At 42.2% G+C, this 18,206-nt stretch overlaps 1 protein-coding gene across 3 annotated transcripts in view; it reads right to left on the bottom strand.

Moving 5' to 3' along the window:
* LOC139765866 (NADP-dependent malic enzyme-like) overlaps nucleotides 1-18,206 on the bottom strand; it is a 109,831-nt gene that overhangs the window by 78,944 nt on the left and 12,681 nt on the right. For 2 of the 3 annotated variants that reach the window (XM_071693726.1, XM_071693727.1), the window contains exon 1: nucleotides 1,803-2,020. In XM_071693726.1, the coding sequence (XP_071549827.1) occupies nucleotides 1,803-2,005 (203 nt within the window). In that variant the 5' untranslated portion in view covers nucleotides 2,006-2,020. Of the gene's footprint in view, nucleotides 1-1,802; nucleotides 2,021-8,523; nucleotides 8,706-18,206 lie in introns of those variants that run through there. The other variant, XM_071693728.1, reaches the window with a different exon arrangement.

The following is an 18,206-nucleotide window of genomic DNA, read 5'->3' as shown; positions in this document are numbered from 1 at the left end:
ACCCCAACATTCACTCTTCTTTTCTGAAAACCCATACAAATCTTCACCTTAGCCTCCACAAGATAATGATCAGACATCCCTCCAGTTGCACCTCTCAGCACATTAACATCCAAAAGTCTCTCTTTCGCACGCCTGTCAATTAACACGTAATCCAATAACGCTCTCTGGCCATCTCTCCTACTTACATAAGTATACTTATGTATATCTCGCTTTTTAAACCAGGTATTCCCAATCATCAGTCCTTTTTCAGCACATAAATCTACAAGCTCTTCACCATTTCCATTTACAACACTGAACACCCCATGTATACCAATTATTCCCTCAACTGCCACATTACTCACCTTTGCATTCAAATCACCCATCACTAAACCCGGTCTCGTGCATCAAAACCACTAACACACTAACACACACTGAACAAACTTATACCTCTGTAATTTGAGCACTCACCTTTGTCCCCTTTGCCTTTGTACAATGGCACTATGCAAGCATTCCGCCAGTCCTTAGGCACCTCATCATGAATCATACATACATTAAATAACCTTACCAACCAGTCAACAATACAGTCACCCCTTTTTTTAAAAAGAAACTACAATCATATGATAAAGATGGTTAATATAAAACAAGATATTCATGATAAAAACTGAGAAGGAAAAAAGAATGCTGCACAGTTATACGAATTCTACATGCCATGCTGACATACATCTGACTTATGTCCATTTCGAGATTCAAACAGCAATCAGAATGGAACTCAGATGTATGTCGGGGATAGATAGTATACTGGAAGCTCCAAGTATGTGTATCAAGGGGCTACCTCACTGGATTTCAGTTGAAGACAAGAACTACTTGGGCCTAATCTAATTTTCACTTTGGTTCTTATCTTGTTCTCACAAGAAGCCACAGAATAATATTAGAGACAATCATGATTTGTGTACTGAAAAATGCCAAAAAGTACAGGAAATACAAAGGTAATGATAGGTCAATTAGAATTTTCAACTTGGCATTTATGATTCTGGACAAAGCATATGAGAGGTCTGACAGAGATGCTTTGTGGAAGGTGTTATGAACATAAGGTATGGAAGGTATGCTATTAGAAGCACTGAGTTCTTATAGGGCAGTAAGATGTGTGTGAGAAGGTAGAGAGGAGGGAGAGAGGTTCCAGGTGAAGGTGGATCTGCCACAAGGGTATGTGTCACTATGGCTGATACTGTGTTTAAGGATGGGATGATGAGCAACACAAATGCAAGGGTTTTGGGAAAAGGGATAGGTCTGCAGTCTGTCAGGGATGGGGCTTTTCAGTTACATGTTAAGTTTATGACTATTTTGCTGTAAGCAATATATAACATTTACAGGCATTTCCTTTCAAGTCATCTGTTTCCTTTTCTACTCTCACAGCACTAATCTCTAAGTTTCTTATCTCTCATACTGTTACAAATGCCTTAAATGTACCTAATGATCTGTTGCTGTTTGCATTTCTTTGTACTCTGTTTCTTGTGTCATCCTGGCTGTTTCTTCAATATCATCATGGAAAATTTGCTCATGTTCATTAAAATTCTTTGGAGGATTATAAATCAACACCATAAAACAAAGTTTTGCTAAAGTTATTCTTCCCATAACATACCGTTTGAATTGGTCTAACAGTATTTCCTGAAACTCAATGTTGTCTCCTTTTAAGAAGGAGGGTTCAGGAAATGCAAACTTATCAATGCAAACTTAAAGGAAAAACATCAAATGTAGCCTAAACAGTCTAACACACAAGGTAAAGAATCTTTCTAACAACACATGATTAACTGTGAAAATCTTACCAATTCCTCAGCACCTCATATATGTGTCCCTTATCATGAATAGAGATAAATAGTCCACGTGGTCTACGGAAGATTAACCCAAACTTTTGGCAGGCCAACCCAACAGTTGGGGTGTAAACAATGGGCATATATTCCTCTACATTTTCACTTAGAAGTCGGTAAAACAGTCGTTCATTACGATCCTGTAGAGACAGTAAATACATCAGACAACAGCATAAACATCTCAAGGATATCTTCCTAAGTGCTACTAATTATCATAATATACTGATAGAGGGAATATCTCAGCACAACAGCTTGAAATCTGAACAAAAGTCAAATTTCAATTACATTTTATATCTAGACATAAAATCATCATGAATAAAGTACATATTTTACTTTCATTCAAAACCTAATTTGTAATCCTGTGATGGTTGAGATTTGAAAACCTGTAGTCTTTGGTACCCAGCAATGTTTGAATTTTGGAATCTTATGGATTTACAAAACATGGGCCTCCAGATTTTGGTCTAGATACTGTAAACTACACATTTCCTCTGCTATGTGCCAGCCAAGTATGTGCAGTTTCACTCATACACAATTTATATTTGGACACCAGTTTTAGACATAATGAGAAGGGTTTCACTCACGTGCAGCAAGCACCAAGACAAGTATAGAGCATACTGCTTTGACCCGATTACATACAAGTCCACACACGCAAATATACATACCGTACATCTCAACATATACATATATATATACACACACAGACATATACATATATACACATGTACATAATTCATACTGTCTGCCTTTATTCATTCCCATCGCCATCCCACCACACATGAAATAACAACCCCCTTCCCCCTTATGTGTGCGAGGCAGCGCTAGGAAAAGACAACAAAGGCCACATTCGTTCACACTCAGCCTCTAGCTGTTATGTAATAATGCACCGAAACCACAGCTCCCTTTCCACATCCAGGCCCAACAGAACTTTCCAAGGTTTACCCCAGATGCTTCACATGCTCTGGTTCAATCCACTAACAGCATGTTGACTCCAGTATACCACATCGTTCCAATTTACTCTATTCCTTGCACGCCTTTCACCCTCCTGTATGTTCAGGCCCCGATCACTCAAAATCTTTTTCACTCCATCCTTCCACCTCCAATTTGGTCTCCCACTTCTCCTCGTTCCCTCCACCTCTGACACATATATCCTCTTTGTCAGTCTTTCCTCACTCATTCTCTCCATGTGACCAAACCATTTCAAAACACCCTCTTCTGCTCTCTCAACCACACTCTTTTTATTACCACACATCTCTCTTACCCTATTATTACTCACTTGATCAAACCAACACACCACATATTGTCCTCAAACATCTCATTTCCATCACATCCACCCTTCTTGCACACAACTCTATCCATAGCCCACGCCTCACAACCATACAACATTGTTGGAACCACTGCTCCTTCAAACATACCCATTTTTGCTTTCCGAGATAATGTTCTTGACTTCCACACATTCTTCAAGGCTCCCAAAATTTTCGCCCCCTCCCCCACCCTATGATTCACTTCCGCTTCCATGGTTCCATCCGCTACTAAATCCACTCCCACATATCTACAATCTACAACACTTCACTTCCTCCAGTTTTTCTCCATTCAAACTTACCTCCCAATTGACTTGACCCTCAACCCTACTGTGCCTAATAACCTTGCTCTTATTCACATTTACTCTCAACTTTCTTCTTTCACACACTTTACCAAACTCAGTCACCAGCTTCTGCAGTTTCTCACATGAATCAGCCACCAGCGCTGTATCATCAGCGAACAACAACTGACTCACTTGCTAAGCTCTCTCATCCACAACAGACTGCATACTTGCTCCTCTTTCCAAAACTCCTGCATTTACCTCCCTAACAACCCCATCCATAAACAAATTAAACAACCATAGAGACATCACACACCCCTGCCACAAACCTACATTCACTGAGAACCAATCACTTTCCTCTCTTCCTACACGTACACATGCCTTACATCCTCGATAAAAACTTTTCACTGCTTCTAACAACTTGCTTCCCAAACCACATATTCTTAACACAAAGCATCTCTATCAACTCTATCATATGCCTTCTCCAGATTTATAAATTTTCTTTTTCTTTCGTACTATTCGCCATTTCCCGCATTAGCGAGGTAGCGTTAAGAACAGAGGACTGGGCCTTTGAGGGAATATCCTCACCTGGCCCCCTTCTCTGTTCCTTCTTTTGGAAAATTGAAAAAAATGAGAGGGGAGGATTTCCAGCCATCCGCTCCCTCCCCTTTTCGTCGCCTTCTACGACACACAGGGAATACGTGGGAAGTATTCTTTCTCCCCTCTCCCCAGGGATAAATGCTACTTATAAATCCATTTGCTTTTCTAAGGATTTCTCACATACATTTTTCTAAGCAAACACCTGATCCACACATCCTCTACCACTTCTGAAACCACACTGCTGTTCCCCAATCTGATGCTTTGTACATGCCTTCACCCTCTCAATCAATACCCTCCCATATAATTTACCAGGAATACTGAACAAACTTATATATATTTTTTTTTTATTATACTTTGTCGCTGTCTCCCGTGTTTGCGAGGTAGCGCAAGGAAACAGACGAAAGAAATGGCCCAACCCCCCCCCATACACACGTATATACATACGTCCACACACGCAAATATACATACCTACACAGCTTTCCATGGTTTACCCCAGACGCTTCACATGCCTTGATTCAATCCACTGACAGCACGTCAACCCCGGTATACCACATCGCTCCAATTCACTCTATTCCTTGCCCTCCTTTCACCCTCCTGCATGTTCAGGCCCCGATCACACAAAATCTTTTTCACTCCATCTTTCCACCTCCAATTTGGTCTCCCTCTTCTCCTTGTTCCCTCCACCTCCGACACATATATCCTCTTGGTCAATCTTTCCTCACTCATCCTCTCCATGTGCCCAAACCACTTCAAAACACCCTCTTCTGCTCTCTCAACCACGCTCTTTTTATTTCCACACATCTCTCTTACCCTTATGTTACTCACTCGATCAAACCACCTCACACCACACATTGTCCTCAAACATCTCATTTCCAGCACATCCATCCTCCTGCGCACAACTCTATCCATAGCCCACGCCTCGCAACCATACAACATTGTTGGAACCACTATTCCTTCAAACATACCCATTTTTGCTTTCCGAGATAATGTTCTCGACTTCCACACATTCTTCAAGGCCCCCAGAATTTTCGCCCCCTCCCCCACCCTATGATCCACTTCCGCTTCCATGGTTCCATCCGCTGCCAGATCCACTCCCAGATATCTAAAACACTTCACTTCCTCCAGTTTTTCTCCATTCAAACTCACCTCCCAATTGACTTGATCCTCAACCCTACTGTACCTAATAACCTTGCTCTTATTCACATTTACTCTTAACTTTCTTCTTCCACACACTTTACCAAACTCAGTCACCAGCTTCTGCAGTTTCTCACATGAATCAGCCACCAGCGCTGTATCATCAGCGAACAGCAACTGACTCACTTCCCAAGCTCTCTCATCCCCAACAGACTTCATACTTGCCCCTCTTTCCAAAACTCTTGCATTTACCTCCCTAACAACCCCATCCATAAACAAATTAAACAACCATGGAGACATCACACACCCCTGCCGCAAACCTACATTCACTGAGAACCAATCACTTTCCTCTCTTCCTACACGTACACATGCCTTACATCCTCGATAAAAACTTTTCACTGCTTCTAACAACTTTCCTCCCACACCATATATTCTTAATACCTTCCACAGAGCATCTCTATCAACTCTATCATATGCCTTCTCCAGATCCATAAATGCTACATACAAATCCATTTGCTTTTCTAAGTATTTCTCACATACATTCTTCAAAGCAAACACCTGATCCACACATCCTCTACCACTTCTGAAACCACACTGCTCTTCCCCAATCTGATGCTCTGTACATACCTTCACCCTCTCAATCAATACCCTCCCATATAATTTACCAGGAATACTCAACAAACTTATACCTCTGTAATTTGAGCACTCACTCTTATCCCCTTTGCCTTTGTACAATGGCACTATGCACGCATTCCGCCAATCCTCAGGCACCTCACCATGAGTCATACATACATTAAATAACCTTACCAACCAGTCAACAATACAGTTACCCCCTTTTTTAATAAATTCCACTGCAATACCATCCAAACCTGCTGCCTTGCCGGCTTTCATCTTCCGCAAAGCTTTCACTACCTCTTCTCTGTTTACCAAATCATTTTCCCTAACCCTCTCACTTTGCACACCACCTCGACCAAAACACCCTATATCTGCCACTCTATCATCAAACACATTCAACAAACCTTCAAAATACTCACTCCATCTCCTTCTCACATCACCACTACTTGTTATCACCTCCCCATTTGCGCCCTTCACTGAAGTTCCCATTTGCTCCCTTGTCTTACACACTTTATTTACCTCCTTCCAGAACATCTTTTTATTCTCCCTAAAATTTAATGATACTCTCTCACCCCAACTCTCATTTGCCCTTTTTTTCACCTCTTGCACCTTTCTCTTGACCTCCTGTCTCTTTCTTTTATACATCTCCCACTCAATTTCATTTTTTCCCTGCAAAAATCGTCCAAATGCCTCTCTCTTCTCTTTCACTAATACTCTTACTTCTTCATCCCACCACTCACTACCCTTTCTAATCAACCCACCTCCCACTCTTCTCATGCCACAAGCATCTTTTGCGCAATCCATCACTGATTCCCTAAATACATCCCATTCCTCCCCCACTCCCCTTACTTCCATTGTTCTCACCTTTTTCCATTCTGTACTCAGTCTCTCCTGGTACTTCCTCACACAGGTCTCCTTCTCAAGCTCACTTACTCTCACCACCCTCTTCACCCCAACATTCACTCTTCTTTTCTGAAAACCCATACAAATCTTCACCTTAGCCTCCACAAGATAATGATCAGACATCCCTCCAGTTGCACCTCTCAGCACATTAACATCCAAAAGTCTCTCTTTCGCACGCCTGTCAATTAACACGTAATCCAATAACGCTCTCTGGCCATCTCTCCTACTTACATAAGTATACTTATGTATATCTCGCTTTTTAAACCAGGTATTCCCAATCATCAGTCCTTTTTCAGCACATAAATCTACAAGCTCTTCACCATTTCCATTTACAACACTGAACACCCCATGTATACCAATTATTCCCTCAACTGCCACATTACTCACCTTTGCATTCAAATCACCCATCACTAAACCCGGTCTCGTGCATCAAAACCACTAACACACTAACACACACTGAACAAACTTATACCTCTGTAATTTGAGCACTCACCTTTGTCCCCTTTGCCTTTGTACAATGGCACTATGCAAGCATTCCGCCAGTCCTTAGGCACCTCATCATGAATCATACATACATTAAATAACCTTACCAACCAGTCAACAATACAGTCACCCCTTTTTTTAAAAAGAAACTACAATCATATGATAAAGATGGTTAATATAAAACAAGATATTCATGATAAAAACTGAGAAGGAAAAAAGAATGCTGCACAGTTATACGAATTCTACATGCCATGCTGACATACATCTGACTTATGTCCATTTCGAGATTCAAACAGCAATCAGAATGGAACTCAGATGTATGTCGGGGATAGATAGTATACTGGAAGCTCCAAGTATGTGTATCAAGGGGCTACCTCACTGGATTTCAGTTGAAGACAAGAACTACTTGGGCCTAATCTAATTTTCACTTTGGTTCTTATCTTGTTCTCACAAGAAGCCACAGAATAATATTAGAGACAATCATGATTTGTGTACTGAAAAATGCCAAAAAGTACAGGAAATACAAAGGTAATGATAGGTCAATTAGAATTTTCAACTTGGCATTTATGATTCTGGACAAAGCATATGAGAGGTCTGACAGAGATGCTTTGTGGAAGGTGTTATGAACATAAGGTATGGAAGGTATGCTATTAGAAGCACTGAGTTCTTATAGGGCAGTAAGATGTGTGTGAGAAGGTAGAGAGGAGGGAGAGAGGTTCCAGGTGAAGGTGGATCTGCCACAAGGGTATGTGTCACTATGGCTGATACTGTGTTTAAGGATGGGATGATGAGCAACACAAATGCAAGGGTTTTGGGAAAAGGGATAGGTCTGCAGTCTGTCAGGGATGGGGCTTTTCAGTTACATGTTAAGTTTATGGCTATTTTGCTGTAAGCAATATATAACATTTACAGGCATTTCCTTTCAAGTCATCTGTTTCCTTTTCTACTCTCACAGCACTAATCTCTAAGTTTCTTATCTCTCATACTGTTACAAATGCCTTAAATGTACCTAATGATCTGTTGCTGTTTGCATTTCTTTGTACTCTGTTTCTTGTGTCATCCTGGCTGTTTCTTCAATATCATCATGGAAAATTTGCTCATGTTCATTAAAATTCTTTGGAGGATTATAAATCAACACCATAAAACAAAGTTTTGCTAAAGTTATTCTTCCCATAACATACCATTTGAATTGGTCTAACAGTATTTCCTGAAACTCAATGTTGTCTCCTTTTAAGAAGGAGGGTTCAGGAAATGCAAACTTATCAATGCAAACTTAAAGGAAAAACATCAAATGTAGCCTAAACAGTCTAACACACAAGGTAAAGAATCTTTCTAACAACACATGATTAACTGTGAAAATCTTACCAATTCCTCAGCACCTCATATATGTGTCCCTTATCATGAATAGAGATAAATAGTCCACGTGGTCTACGGAAGATTAACCCAAACTTTTGGCAGGCCAACCCAACAGTTGGGGTGTAAACAATGGGCATATATTCCTCTACATTTTCACTTAGAAGTCGGTAAAACAGTCGTTCATTACGATCCTGTAGAGACAGTAAATACATCAGACAACAGCATAAACATCTCAAGGATATCTTCCTAAGTGCTACTAATTATCATAATATACTGATAGAGGGAATATCTCAGCACAACAGCTTGAAATCTGAACAAAAGTCAAATTTCAATTACATTTTATATCTAGACATAAAATCATCATGAATAAAGTACATATTTTACTTTCATTCAAAACCTAATTTGTAATCCTGTGATGGTTGAGATTTGAAAACCTGTAGTCTTTGGTACCCAGCAATGTTTGAATTTTGGAATCTTATGGATTTACAAAACATGGGCCTCCAGATTTTGGTCTAGATACTGTAAACTACACATTTCCTCTGCTATGTGCCAGCCAAGTATGTGCAGTTTCACTCATACACAATTTATATTTGGACACCAGTTTTAGACAAAATGAGAAGGGTTTCACTCACGTGCAGCAAGCACCAAGACAAGTATAGAGCATACTGCTTTGACCCGATTACATTACCCAGGATGGAAATCTTAGGCCCTGGTGCTACCTTCTGATTCTATATTTTTTACTTTGCTTTGTCGCTGTCTCCCGTGTTAGTGAGGTAGTGCAAGGAAACAGACGAAAGAATGGCCCAACCCACCCACATACACATGTATATACATACACATCCTTTTTCTTTCTTTCAAACTATTCGCCATTTCCCGCGTTAGCGAGGTAGCGTTAAGAACAGAGGACTGGGCCTTTTTTGGAATATCCTCACCTGGCCCCCTCTGTTCCTTCTTTTGGAAAATTAAAAAAAAACGAGAGGGGAGGATTTCCAGCCCCCCGCTCCCTCCCCTTTTAGTCGCCTTCTACGACACGCAGGGAATACGTGGGAAGTATTCTTAATCCACTATCCCCAGGGATAACATACACATCCACACACGCAAATATACATACCTATACATCTCAATATATACATATATATACACACACACAGACATATACATATATACACATGTACATAATACATACTGTGTGCCTTTATTCATTCCCATTGCCACCCTGCCACACATGAAATAACAACCCCCTCCCCCCTTATGTGTGCGAGGTAGCGCTAGGAAAAGACAACAAAGGCCACATTCGTTCACACTAAGTCTCTAGCTGTCATGTAATAATGCACCTCTTGATTCTAAGTACCTAAATTATCCCGTTCTTTTAACCCCCTCCCCTTCAATTAACCCCCTCCCCTTCAATACTCAATATTTTCTTCCTGTCAGGATATTCCAGTCAACTGTCTTTGTTTTTAAGCTTTGGCCACCTTTTGCATTTTGCTTAAATTTTGCAATATTGGTCTCCCTTTCTTGTACTGGAGTTATGTCTAAAGAAAGGTCAACATACGCAATTACAAGTTTCCAAGGTAAAAGAGGAGTTTCATCTCAAGTTAAGGCTAAAGTACCACTCTTAAAGAAAATTTTGTCTCACCAAATTCTCATGCAATAACTAATAACAATTTTATAAGACAATACTGTAAATAATACTAAAATTATAAATAAATAAGAAGAAGAAAGTTAAGAGTAAATGTGAATAAGAGCAAGGTTATTAGGTACAGTAGGGTTGAGGGTCAAGTCAATTGGGAGGTGAGTTTGAATGGAGAAAAACTGGAGGAAGTGAAGTGTTTTAGATATCTGGGAGTGGATCTGGCAGCGGATGGAACCATGGAAGCGGAAGTGGATCATAGGGTGGGGGAGGGGGCGAAAATCCTGGGGGCCTTGAAGAATGTGTGGAAGTCGAGAACATTATCTCGGAAAGCAAAAATGGGTATGTTTGAAGGAATAGTGGTTCCAACAATGTTGTATGGTTGCGAGGCGTGGGCTATGGATAGAGTTGTGCGCAGGAGGATAGATGTGCTGGAAATGAGATGTTTGAGGACAATGTGTGGTGTGAGGTGGTTTGATCGAGTGAGTAACGTAAGGGTAAGAGAGATGTGTGGAAATAAAAAGAGCGTGGTTGAGAGAGCAGAAGAGGGTGTTTTGAAGTGGTTTGGGCACATGGAGAGGATGAGTGAGGAAAGATTGACCAAGAGGATATATGTGTCGGAGGTGGAGGGAACAAGGAGAAGAGGGAGACCAAATTGGAGGTGGAAAGATGGAGTGAAAAAGATTTTGTGTGATCGGGGCCTGAACATGCAGGAGGGTGAAAGGAGGGCAAGGAATAGAGTGAATTGGAGCGATGTGGTATACCGGGGTTGACGTGCTGTCAGTGGATTGAAGCAGGGCATGTGAAGCGTCTGGGGTAAACCATGGAAAGCTGTGTAGGTATGTATATTTGCGTGTGTGGACGTATGTATATACATGTGTATGGGGGGGGGTTGGGCCATTTCTTTCGTCTGTTTCCTTGCGCTACCTCGCAAACGCGGGAGACAGCGACAAAGTATAATAAAAAAAAAAAAAGATAATAAATAAATAAACAGAACTTACCAATAAATAAATATACAAGCAAGTGAGAGGTAGGGATAACCCATGTGGTGGGCAATACACACTTGCCCATACATTTGAAAAGAATAAACATTCATCTAATGCCGAATGAAAATGATGAAAAAATACTGATCCCAGTCTTGGCTCCGCTCTATACACCCGCAATTCTTTTTTTAATGTTGAAGGCTCCAGCTCTCGAGAGCAAAAACCAAAGCAATACTTGGAATTTTCTTGTTAAAAAAATAATGTTGATCAGACGACTAATCCACAACAAAAAACACACAGGTAGACACTTCTCCTATGGGGCTTTAAATTAGTAGCCACTATTTTCTGAAATGGTCTCACTATGGGGTGTTACATATCTCGATCTACTACTCATGGGCAAGTTACTGTGGCATCAAAATATATAGACATAATTCAGTGGCTCATGTTATCAAAGTAGCCCTCAAAATTTCACTTACCAAGACATATTTATTTCCTGAGATGACATCTATATGACTTGAATCACTGATTTAGATGATAATAACTAGCAATACTGTAAACACTCAGCCAGCTGCTGCATCACATGACTACTGTGTAGCCATTGGCAACTAAAGGGTGGGGCCATTCTGATAACTGTTCCTTTCCTTAAACCTCAAAGTTTTGGAACTATCTACCCTCTCATGTCTTTCCTAACATATATGACCCAGCAAATTCTTAAAGAAAGGTTTTCACTTCCTCCAAAATTCATAAATACTTCCTTGTCTCTTCTTTTTCCCTTTCATTCATTTCCCTATATTTCAATTAGGGCCTGTCTTGATGTGGACTTTTGTCTGAGACTGAACCCTCCAAAATATAAAAAAAATCATACATCTGAACCGAGTTTAAGTTTAAGCAAAGTATGTTTTCTATATCTTTCATCAGTATTCTTTCTAGCACTTTAACTATGTTTAGTGATGGAATTAAAAGATCAAGGAAACATTGGTAACAACTACAACAGTGCTTTGCTGAGTAAAGCACAAGAGGTAATTTAGCCCAAGGGCAAAGAGTTACTGAAGGAGCACATTTGTGGTAGGAAGGTGAAGAATCTGGGCGACAAGTAGGTCTGCTATCAATGGAAAAGACACCTCAAAGGGCCACTTTGTATCAGAATGTCACTGGACATCAAGACAGTAGTCAGCGAGCTTGTGTGTCTAAAGGGCCGCTTGACAGTTTGACTGTTATCCTTCAGTGATGCCCTATTATACAAGAGGCAAGAAGGTTAGGTCATTAAGGCAGTCTGGTAGGAAAAGCTATTCCTCAAGGGAATTAAAAGTTGTGGCAGATAAGTGTAACCTAAGGAAAGGAAGGGCTTCATCATCAAGGATGAGTGTCTTATTAGGGTCAAAAGTCACAAGCTCTGACCTTACTCTATTCTGTGTAAGGTCAGGCAACTGTAGTGGTTAAGACAAATCAGTTGTGCAAATTCTGGAGCATTTCCTTGCATTTCAAATGTCTTCTTGAAAACATCATAACATATGATTGTGAAGGAAATTGGAACTTTGTGTAAACAGTGTTGACTCACTGATGAACATATTCCAAGAATATGACTGCATCAACTACCTGAGGTATTGTTCTTCCTTTTTTGAGAAAAATTTTTTGAAGTTGAAAATACCATCCTGTATCAGATATTCAGCTAAGGCCACTTTGTAGTAAAAGAAGACAGAGGAAATTCATTGCTGTTGTTCAAGACATGAAGCTGAGCAGCCAATAAAAAGGTCTCACAGAAGTTCAAAAGGTATTATGGGAAAAACCAGAAAGAATCAGTATGTGGCTGAACAGGGAAAAGCTTATCACAAAGACATTGCTAACAGTAATCTGTTTCAAGATATCACTTATCAAAATTAGGAAGTAGTTGGTAGGCAGCCAATGACCAGGAAGGCATACTAACAGTACTACCAGCCTGGGTATTGCTAGGGTTAGTGATGGCTGCATGGTAAGCCATCACTTCAGAGGTTGTCAAGTTGCACTCCTCTGACCCAGGTAGCTGTCTTTTCTTTCTGCCTTACCCAAATGTGGACTATTGGCATTCTGTCCAAAAACATAGAATCTCTCCTTGTTTCACACAACAATTAACAACATTGAATTTCCACAGCTCATTCTCCATAACTCTAGCTTTTCCTTTGGTGAGCACTAGCTCATTCTCCATAACTCTAGCTTTTCCTTTGGTGAGCACTATGTGCTATCCCAGCCTTTTGGCAAAATGGTAGGGGCAGTAGATAGAAGTAGTAGGGAGGAACATTCAGATAGGAGCATTAGGTAGAAACAATAGGTAAAGTAGTCGGTACGAACATTAGGTAAGAGCCTACACAAACACAGTGCTAGACTTGCATTCTGCCAGTGGCCTGTTAAGGGTGAGGCATAAAGGCTAAGAAGTAGCACTAAAGTTCACTAGTTATGGAGACTCTATCACCATGACCATAGCCTTGAGGGTGTTGCAGAAAGGAACAGGTGTCAGAGACATAGACAGAGAGAAAAGTAATGGACCACATAGAGAAATAAACTAACAGAAAAAACAACATATGCTCCATTTTAATGTCACAAAGTTTCTCCAGCTCCTAGAGGAGAGAGGTAATCCATATCTTGTTACTGAGCATGTACCTCTCCACAAATCTTTTAAAAAACAGTCAGGAGAGGAACCTATCAGGCTATGAAGCATCAATGAACATGGAGCAGAATCGTACAAATAATTTCGTGAGAAAAGGTTCAAGTTCAAGAATGAAATTACTATGCTTTCATTACTCCAGTACAATTAAAACAACCACTAAGGTTGCAACACTAAAGCATATTGGCCATACACAAATAATTTTAAGTATCACTGAAGGGAAAGGATTTTGGTGAATGAAATTTTACCTTATGATTTACTACAAGTAGCCCCTACAGATTGATGGTGATACTTCAAGAAAAACAAAAAATGCACATTAACTGTTGCACTTCATACAAAATTCAGTGTAAAAGAATACAAGTTTGAGCCAGTTTTGCAGTTAAAAAAAACCTTTGACTCTATGCTGCACATGACATCTCAAGAGAATTTGGGGGAGGATATTTCAAGTGTTCTACATAATGCACAAACAGTTTGCAGTATGCAGGAGTTCCATGTGGTTTCCAGAATGGTGTCACAAAGTTTCAAACACTGGACATGTCAAGTTAACACGCACTATTTCCGAAATGTCTATTCCTGTGCAAATAGATTAGTTCTGGACATCATCTTCAAACACAGCCAACCTGCAATTACGTACTTGCTTACAAACTAGCATACTCACAACCTGCTCAGCTAAAAGCTAAGGTCACTGCAAATGGAATGCTGTGAATGAGGACATTAATTCTGTGGAGCCACTCACAAGCAATGAGTCAACTGTGATAAAACAACTTACTGGTACCAATGGGGATGCTGACCAGCAGCTAATACCCCATGATACCTGAATTACTGAACATGGAACTGTTATTGTATATGATTCAAATGCTGCAGTTCAATTGCTGATATATGCAGCCTTCTTTAAAGCCAAATGCTTGAAAAAGCATCAAACTGAATCTGGAACTGGACACAAACATCGATAAATTTCTTTACAAGTTCCACAAACAAATCTTGAGCCATCAATCTTTTGTGTTTTAGTGAAGGCTCACAGGCTGACAGAAGATGAGGTTTAGAGCAAAACTGGAACTAAACACACATCACTGAAAGCAGGACCTATAAATTTCCTTACTGAATGCAGAGAGAGGAGTCCTCTAGCAGCAGGGTCTCAATAAAGCTGAAAAATATCCTGATAGAGGATAGTCATTAAATGTAAAAGTGGACACTTTTGACAAACTGTGATTTGCCTACTACAGAAAACTGAATAAATCCATTGTTAATCTGCCATCAACATCAAGCTCAATCAAAAGACATATCCAACAAGCATTCTCTGTTATCAAGAATATACTCACTCTCTAAAATAACAACAATCAAAACCATGAAATATAAAAATGCGTTTGAGTTTTTTTATACATGAATTGCTGTTTCCATGTTAGCAAAGTAGCGCCAGGAACAGAAAAAAGGCCTAATCCAATCACATCCATTCGTTACCTGACATGTAATACACCAAAACTACATCTCCCTATCCACAATCAGGCCCCAAAGACCTTTCAATGGTTTCCTCTGGATGCTTAACATGCCCTGGTTCAGTTCAATGACAGCACATTGACCTCTGTATACCATATTGACTCTCTTAGAGTTGCGTTGGATTATCACTCGCTTTTATAAAGCCTTAAAGCGGAGTAACTCGAGTGACTGTGCACTTTAAGCCCTAGCTCTGTTGGTTGGTTATCCAGTACATACCAGCCAACAGCTGAGAGTCAGAAGTCGGGAGTTGTCCAGCTACGTTTACTGGGATAGTAGGGCAACTACCAAAGGGAAATCCCCAGGACTGAAGCACAGCGGCAGTGTCCATCGTCTGACTGCAGTCCTCTGCTTCCTTCAGGCGGCAACACTGTGCGACCAAAGCCGAAGCGTCTACCCTTGTCACGGGTTTTCAGTTCGTGGTACCCGTCACGCATAACCCATTCCTTAGGAATAGCGTACCAGCCTCTGGTGGTATGTTGGATACCAGCAACAGCCATGAGGGAGCGGCTGACGACCGTTCACCCTCTTGCTCACATTGTAGGAAGACCTTCGCCAGCTTTTAGGGCCGTAGGGTCCACGAAAGGCAGGCACATGCCGGCTCCTTCCACCAGGAGCTGGCTACCAGGCACGTTGTATCCAAGGCTCGGTGGTCTGACGAGGAGACTAAGCTCCTCGCCAGGGCTGAGGCTGGGATGGCAGCTGGTCCCTCACTAGTTGCCGGGCAGGGCTTGAGCCAGCGGTTGCGGGAGATTGTCCCTTCTAGGACGGTCATATATATAAGAACAGGGTTCAGGAACTGACCTTGAACTTAAACCCCCTCAAGGAAACTGGTGAGAGCAAGGTGCTGGATGGTGCGCCGATTGAGAGGCGTGTCCAAGCCACAGTAAGAAGCAACACGCAGAGTGGCACCCCGGGTGAAGCACCATGTACAGGGATGTACATGTGTGCGGAACCCAGTGGTGAGACTACTCCCATGGTTTTATCCAACCCAGCCATTCCGCGGGTCCCCCAATCCCAATCAATTGCTTCTTTTGTGGTGGAGACAGTCGCTTATTTCAATGCATTACTACTCGTCCCCACAAGTCTATTGTGGGGCAAGGACATCCTAAATGGAGCCCTCGACCATTTGCGTCGGGGTGACAGCCTCGCCGCAACCAGGGCAGTTGCAGAGCACGCATCATGAATGCTAAGCTCCTGTAACTCGCCCGAAGACTACCCGAATCGTGGTGGAGGTGGTTCAAGGCAGTTGGCAAACTCTGGCTGTGTACACCGCATGGAGGAGGCTCCTTTGCATGCAAACCGGCTTAGAAGAGAGCAATACTGCAATGTACAGAGACTCTATCGTGAGGATAGGTCTTTGGCTGCTGGACAAGTGCTCAAAGGCGATTGGAAGGTACCGCCAACTTCGGTTGGGCCGGAACGCCTCAATCCCTTCTGGGGGGCTCTTTTCTCTCGACCATCTGAGCCGGATGAATGTGCCATTACCGATTTTGACCAAACATGTGAACAACTAGCAGAGATCAAAACCGTAGACAAGGTAGCACACCACCTCAAAGCCACCAGAACATCTGCTCCTGGACCTGATGGAATGTCAACTCAATTGCTGAAGTCCATTCCTCCAAGAGTTCTGGCCAAAATGTTCAACCTCTGGATAGCTACATCTGCGTTACCAGAGCCATTGAGGGCTAATAGAACGGTGCTGATACCTACGGTACCCAACCCAACCCAAGGACTACAGGCCTATCACCATCTCCTGTGCTGTAGTCTGCCTGCTCCATAAAATCCTGAGCAGCCGCATCTTGAGCCTCGTCCAGATCAATGAAACTCAAAAGGCATTCGTTCCAGTGGACAGATGCCTTGAAAACCTCACGATCTTGGATGCGATTGTCGGTCATGCGCGGGCACACGCCCACGGTGTGCACCTGGCATTCCTTGACATAACCAAAGCATTCAATAGTGTTAATCATAGCACTATTGAGCGGGCCATGTCGCGGAAGGGCATCCCAGCCCTCGTCAGGACATACATTGTCGACATATGACCAAGCCTTCACTAACACTGAAGGCAGCAACGGGATGTCGGACAAGATAAATATGACTCGTGGGGTCAAACAGGGAGACCCATTATCACCAATTCTCTTCAACTTTGTGATTGACAAGGGAATCGCAAGGGAGGAGACCAGTGTAGGGGTTAAGTTGGGTGACCAAAAAGTGTCAGCACTGGCTTTTGCCGATGATTTGGTCCTGGTTGTGCAGACGCCCACTGGCTTGCAGAAGGCAATGGACGTGATGGCTGCGACCCTTGCGGGGGGTGGGCTTCAGGTTAATCCAGGGAAGTGTCATACCCTCAGCATGGAGGTCGATGGCAAGTGCAAGACTTGGTATGTCAATAAGAACAGGACGTTCTAAGTCTCGGGCAGCGCTGTCAGATCCATGAGTGCTGAGGACGAATACAAGTACCTCGGGATTCTTGTCGGGGCCGGGGGTCGGCTTAAGTCCTACAGGGCTCTGCTCGAAGAGGCACTCTGAAACATCACCAGAGCCCCTCTAAAACCTCAACAGCGGATTGCGTTGCTTGTGGAGCATCTGATGCCCAAGCTCATGCATCGACTGGTGTTGGGGGAAGTATTTAAGACTCAGCTAGCATGCATGGACAGGCAAGTGCGAGTGGTGATCCGCCGCTGGCTGCGCCTAGCCCATGACGTGCCCTGTGCATTCTTCCAATCGGCAACTGGAGATGGTGGGCTGGGTATACCAGACTTTGTTTCAACCATCCGGCTAAATAAAAAAGTGCGGTTCGAACAACTACTCACCTCGACCAACCCAGTGATTCAGGCGGCTGTCCAGGAGCCTGCAGTGTTGAGCAAGCTGCAGTGCTGGTCTGGACCCGCATGCATTGCTGGTCGACAGGCGGGTAGTAAATCCGAACGCCAGCACGTATGGAGGGCTA

This window comes from Panulirus ornatus, chromosome 56, assembly GCF_036320965.1.
Source record: "Panulirus ornatus isolate Po-2019 chromosome 56, ASM3632096v1, whole genome shotgun sequence".
In the NCBI taxonomy this organism is placed as follows: Eukaryota; Metazoa; Arthropoda; class Malacostraca; order Decapoda; family Palinuridae; genus Panulirus; species Panulirus ornatus.
This window is presented reverse-complemented; position numbering and strand designations above follow the sequence as displayed.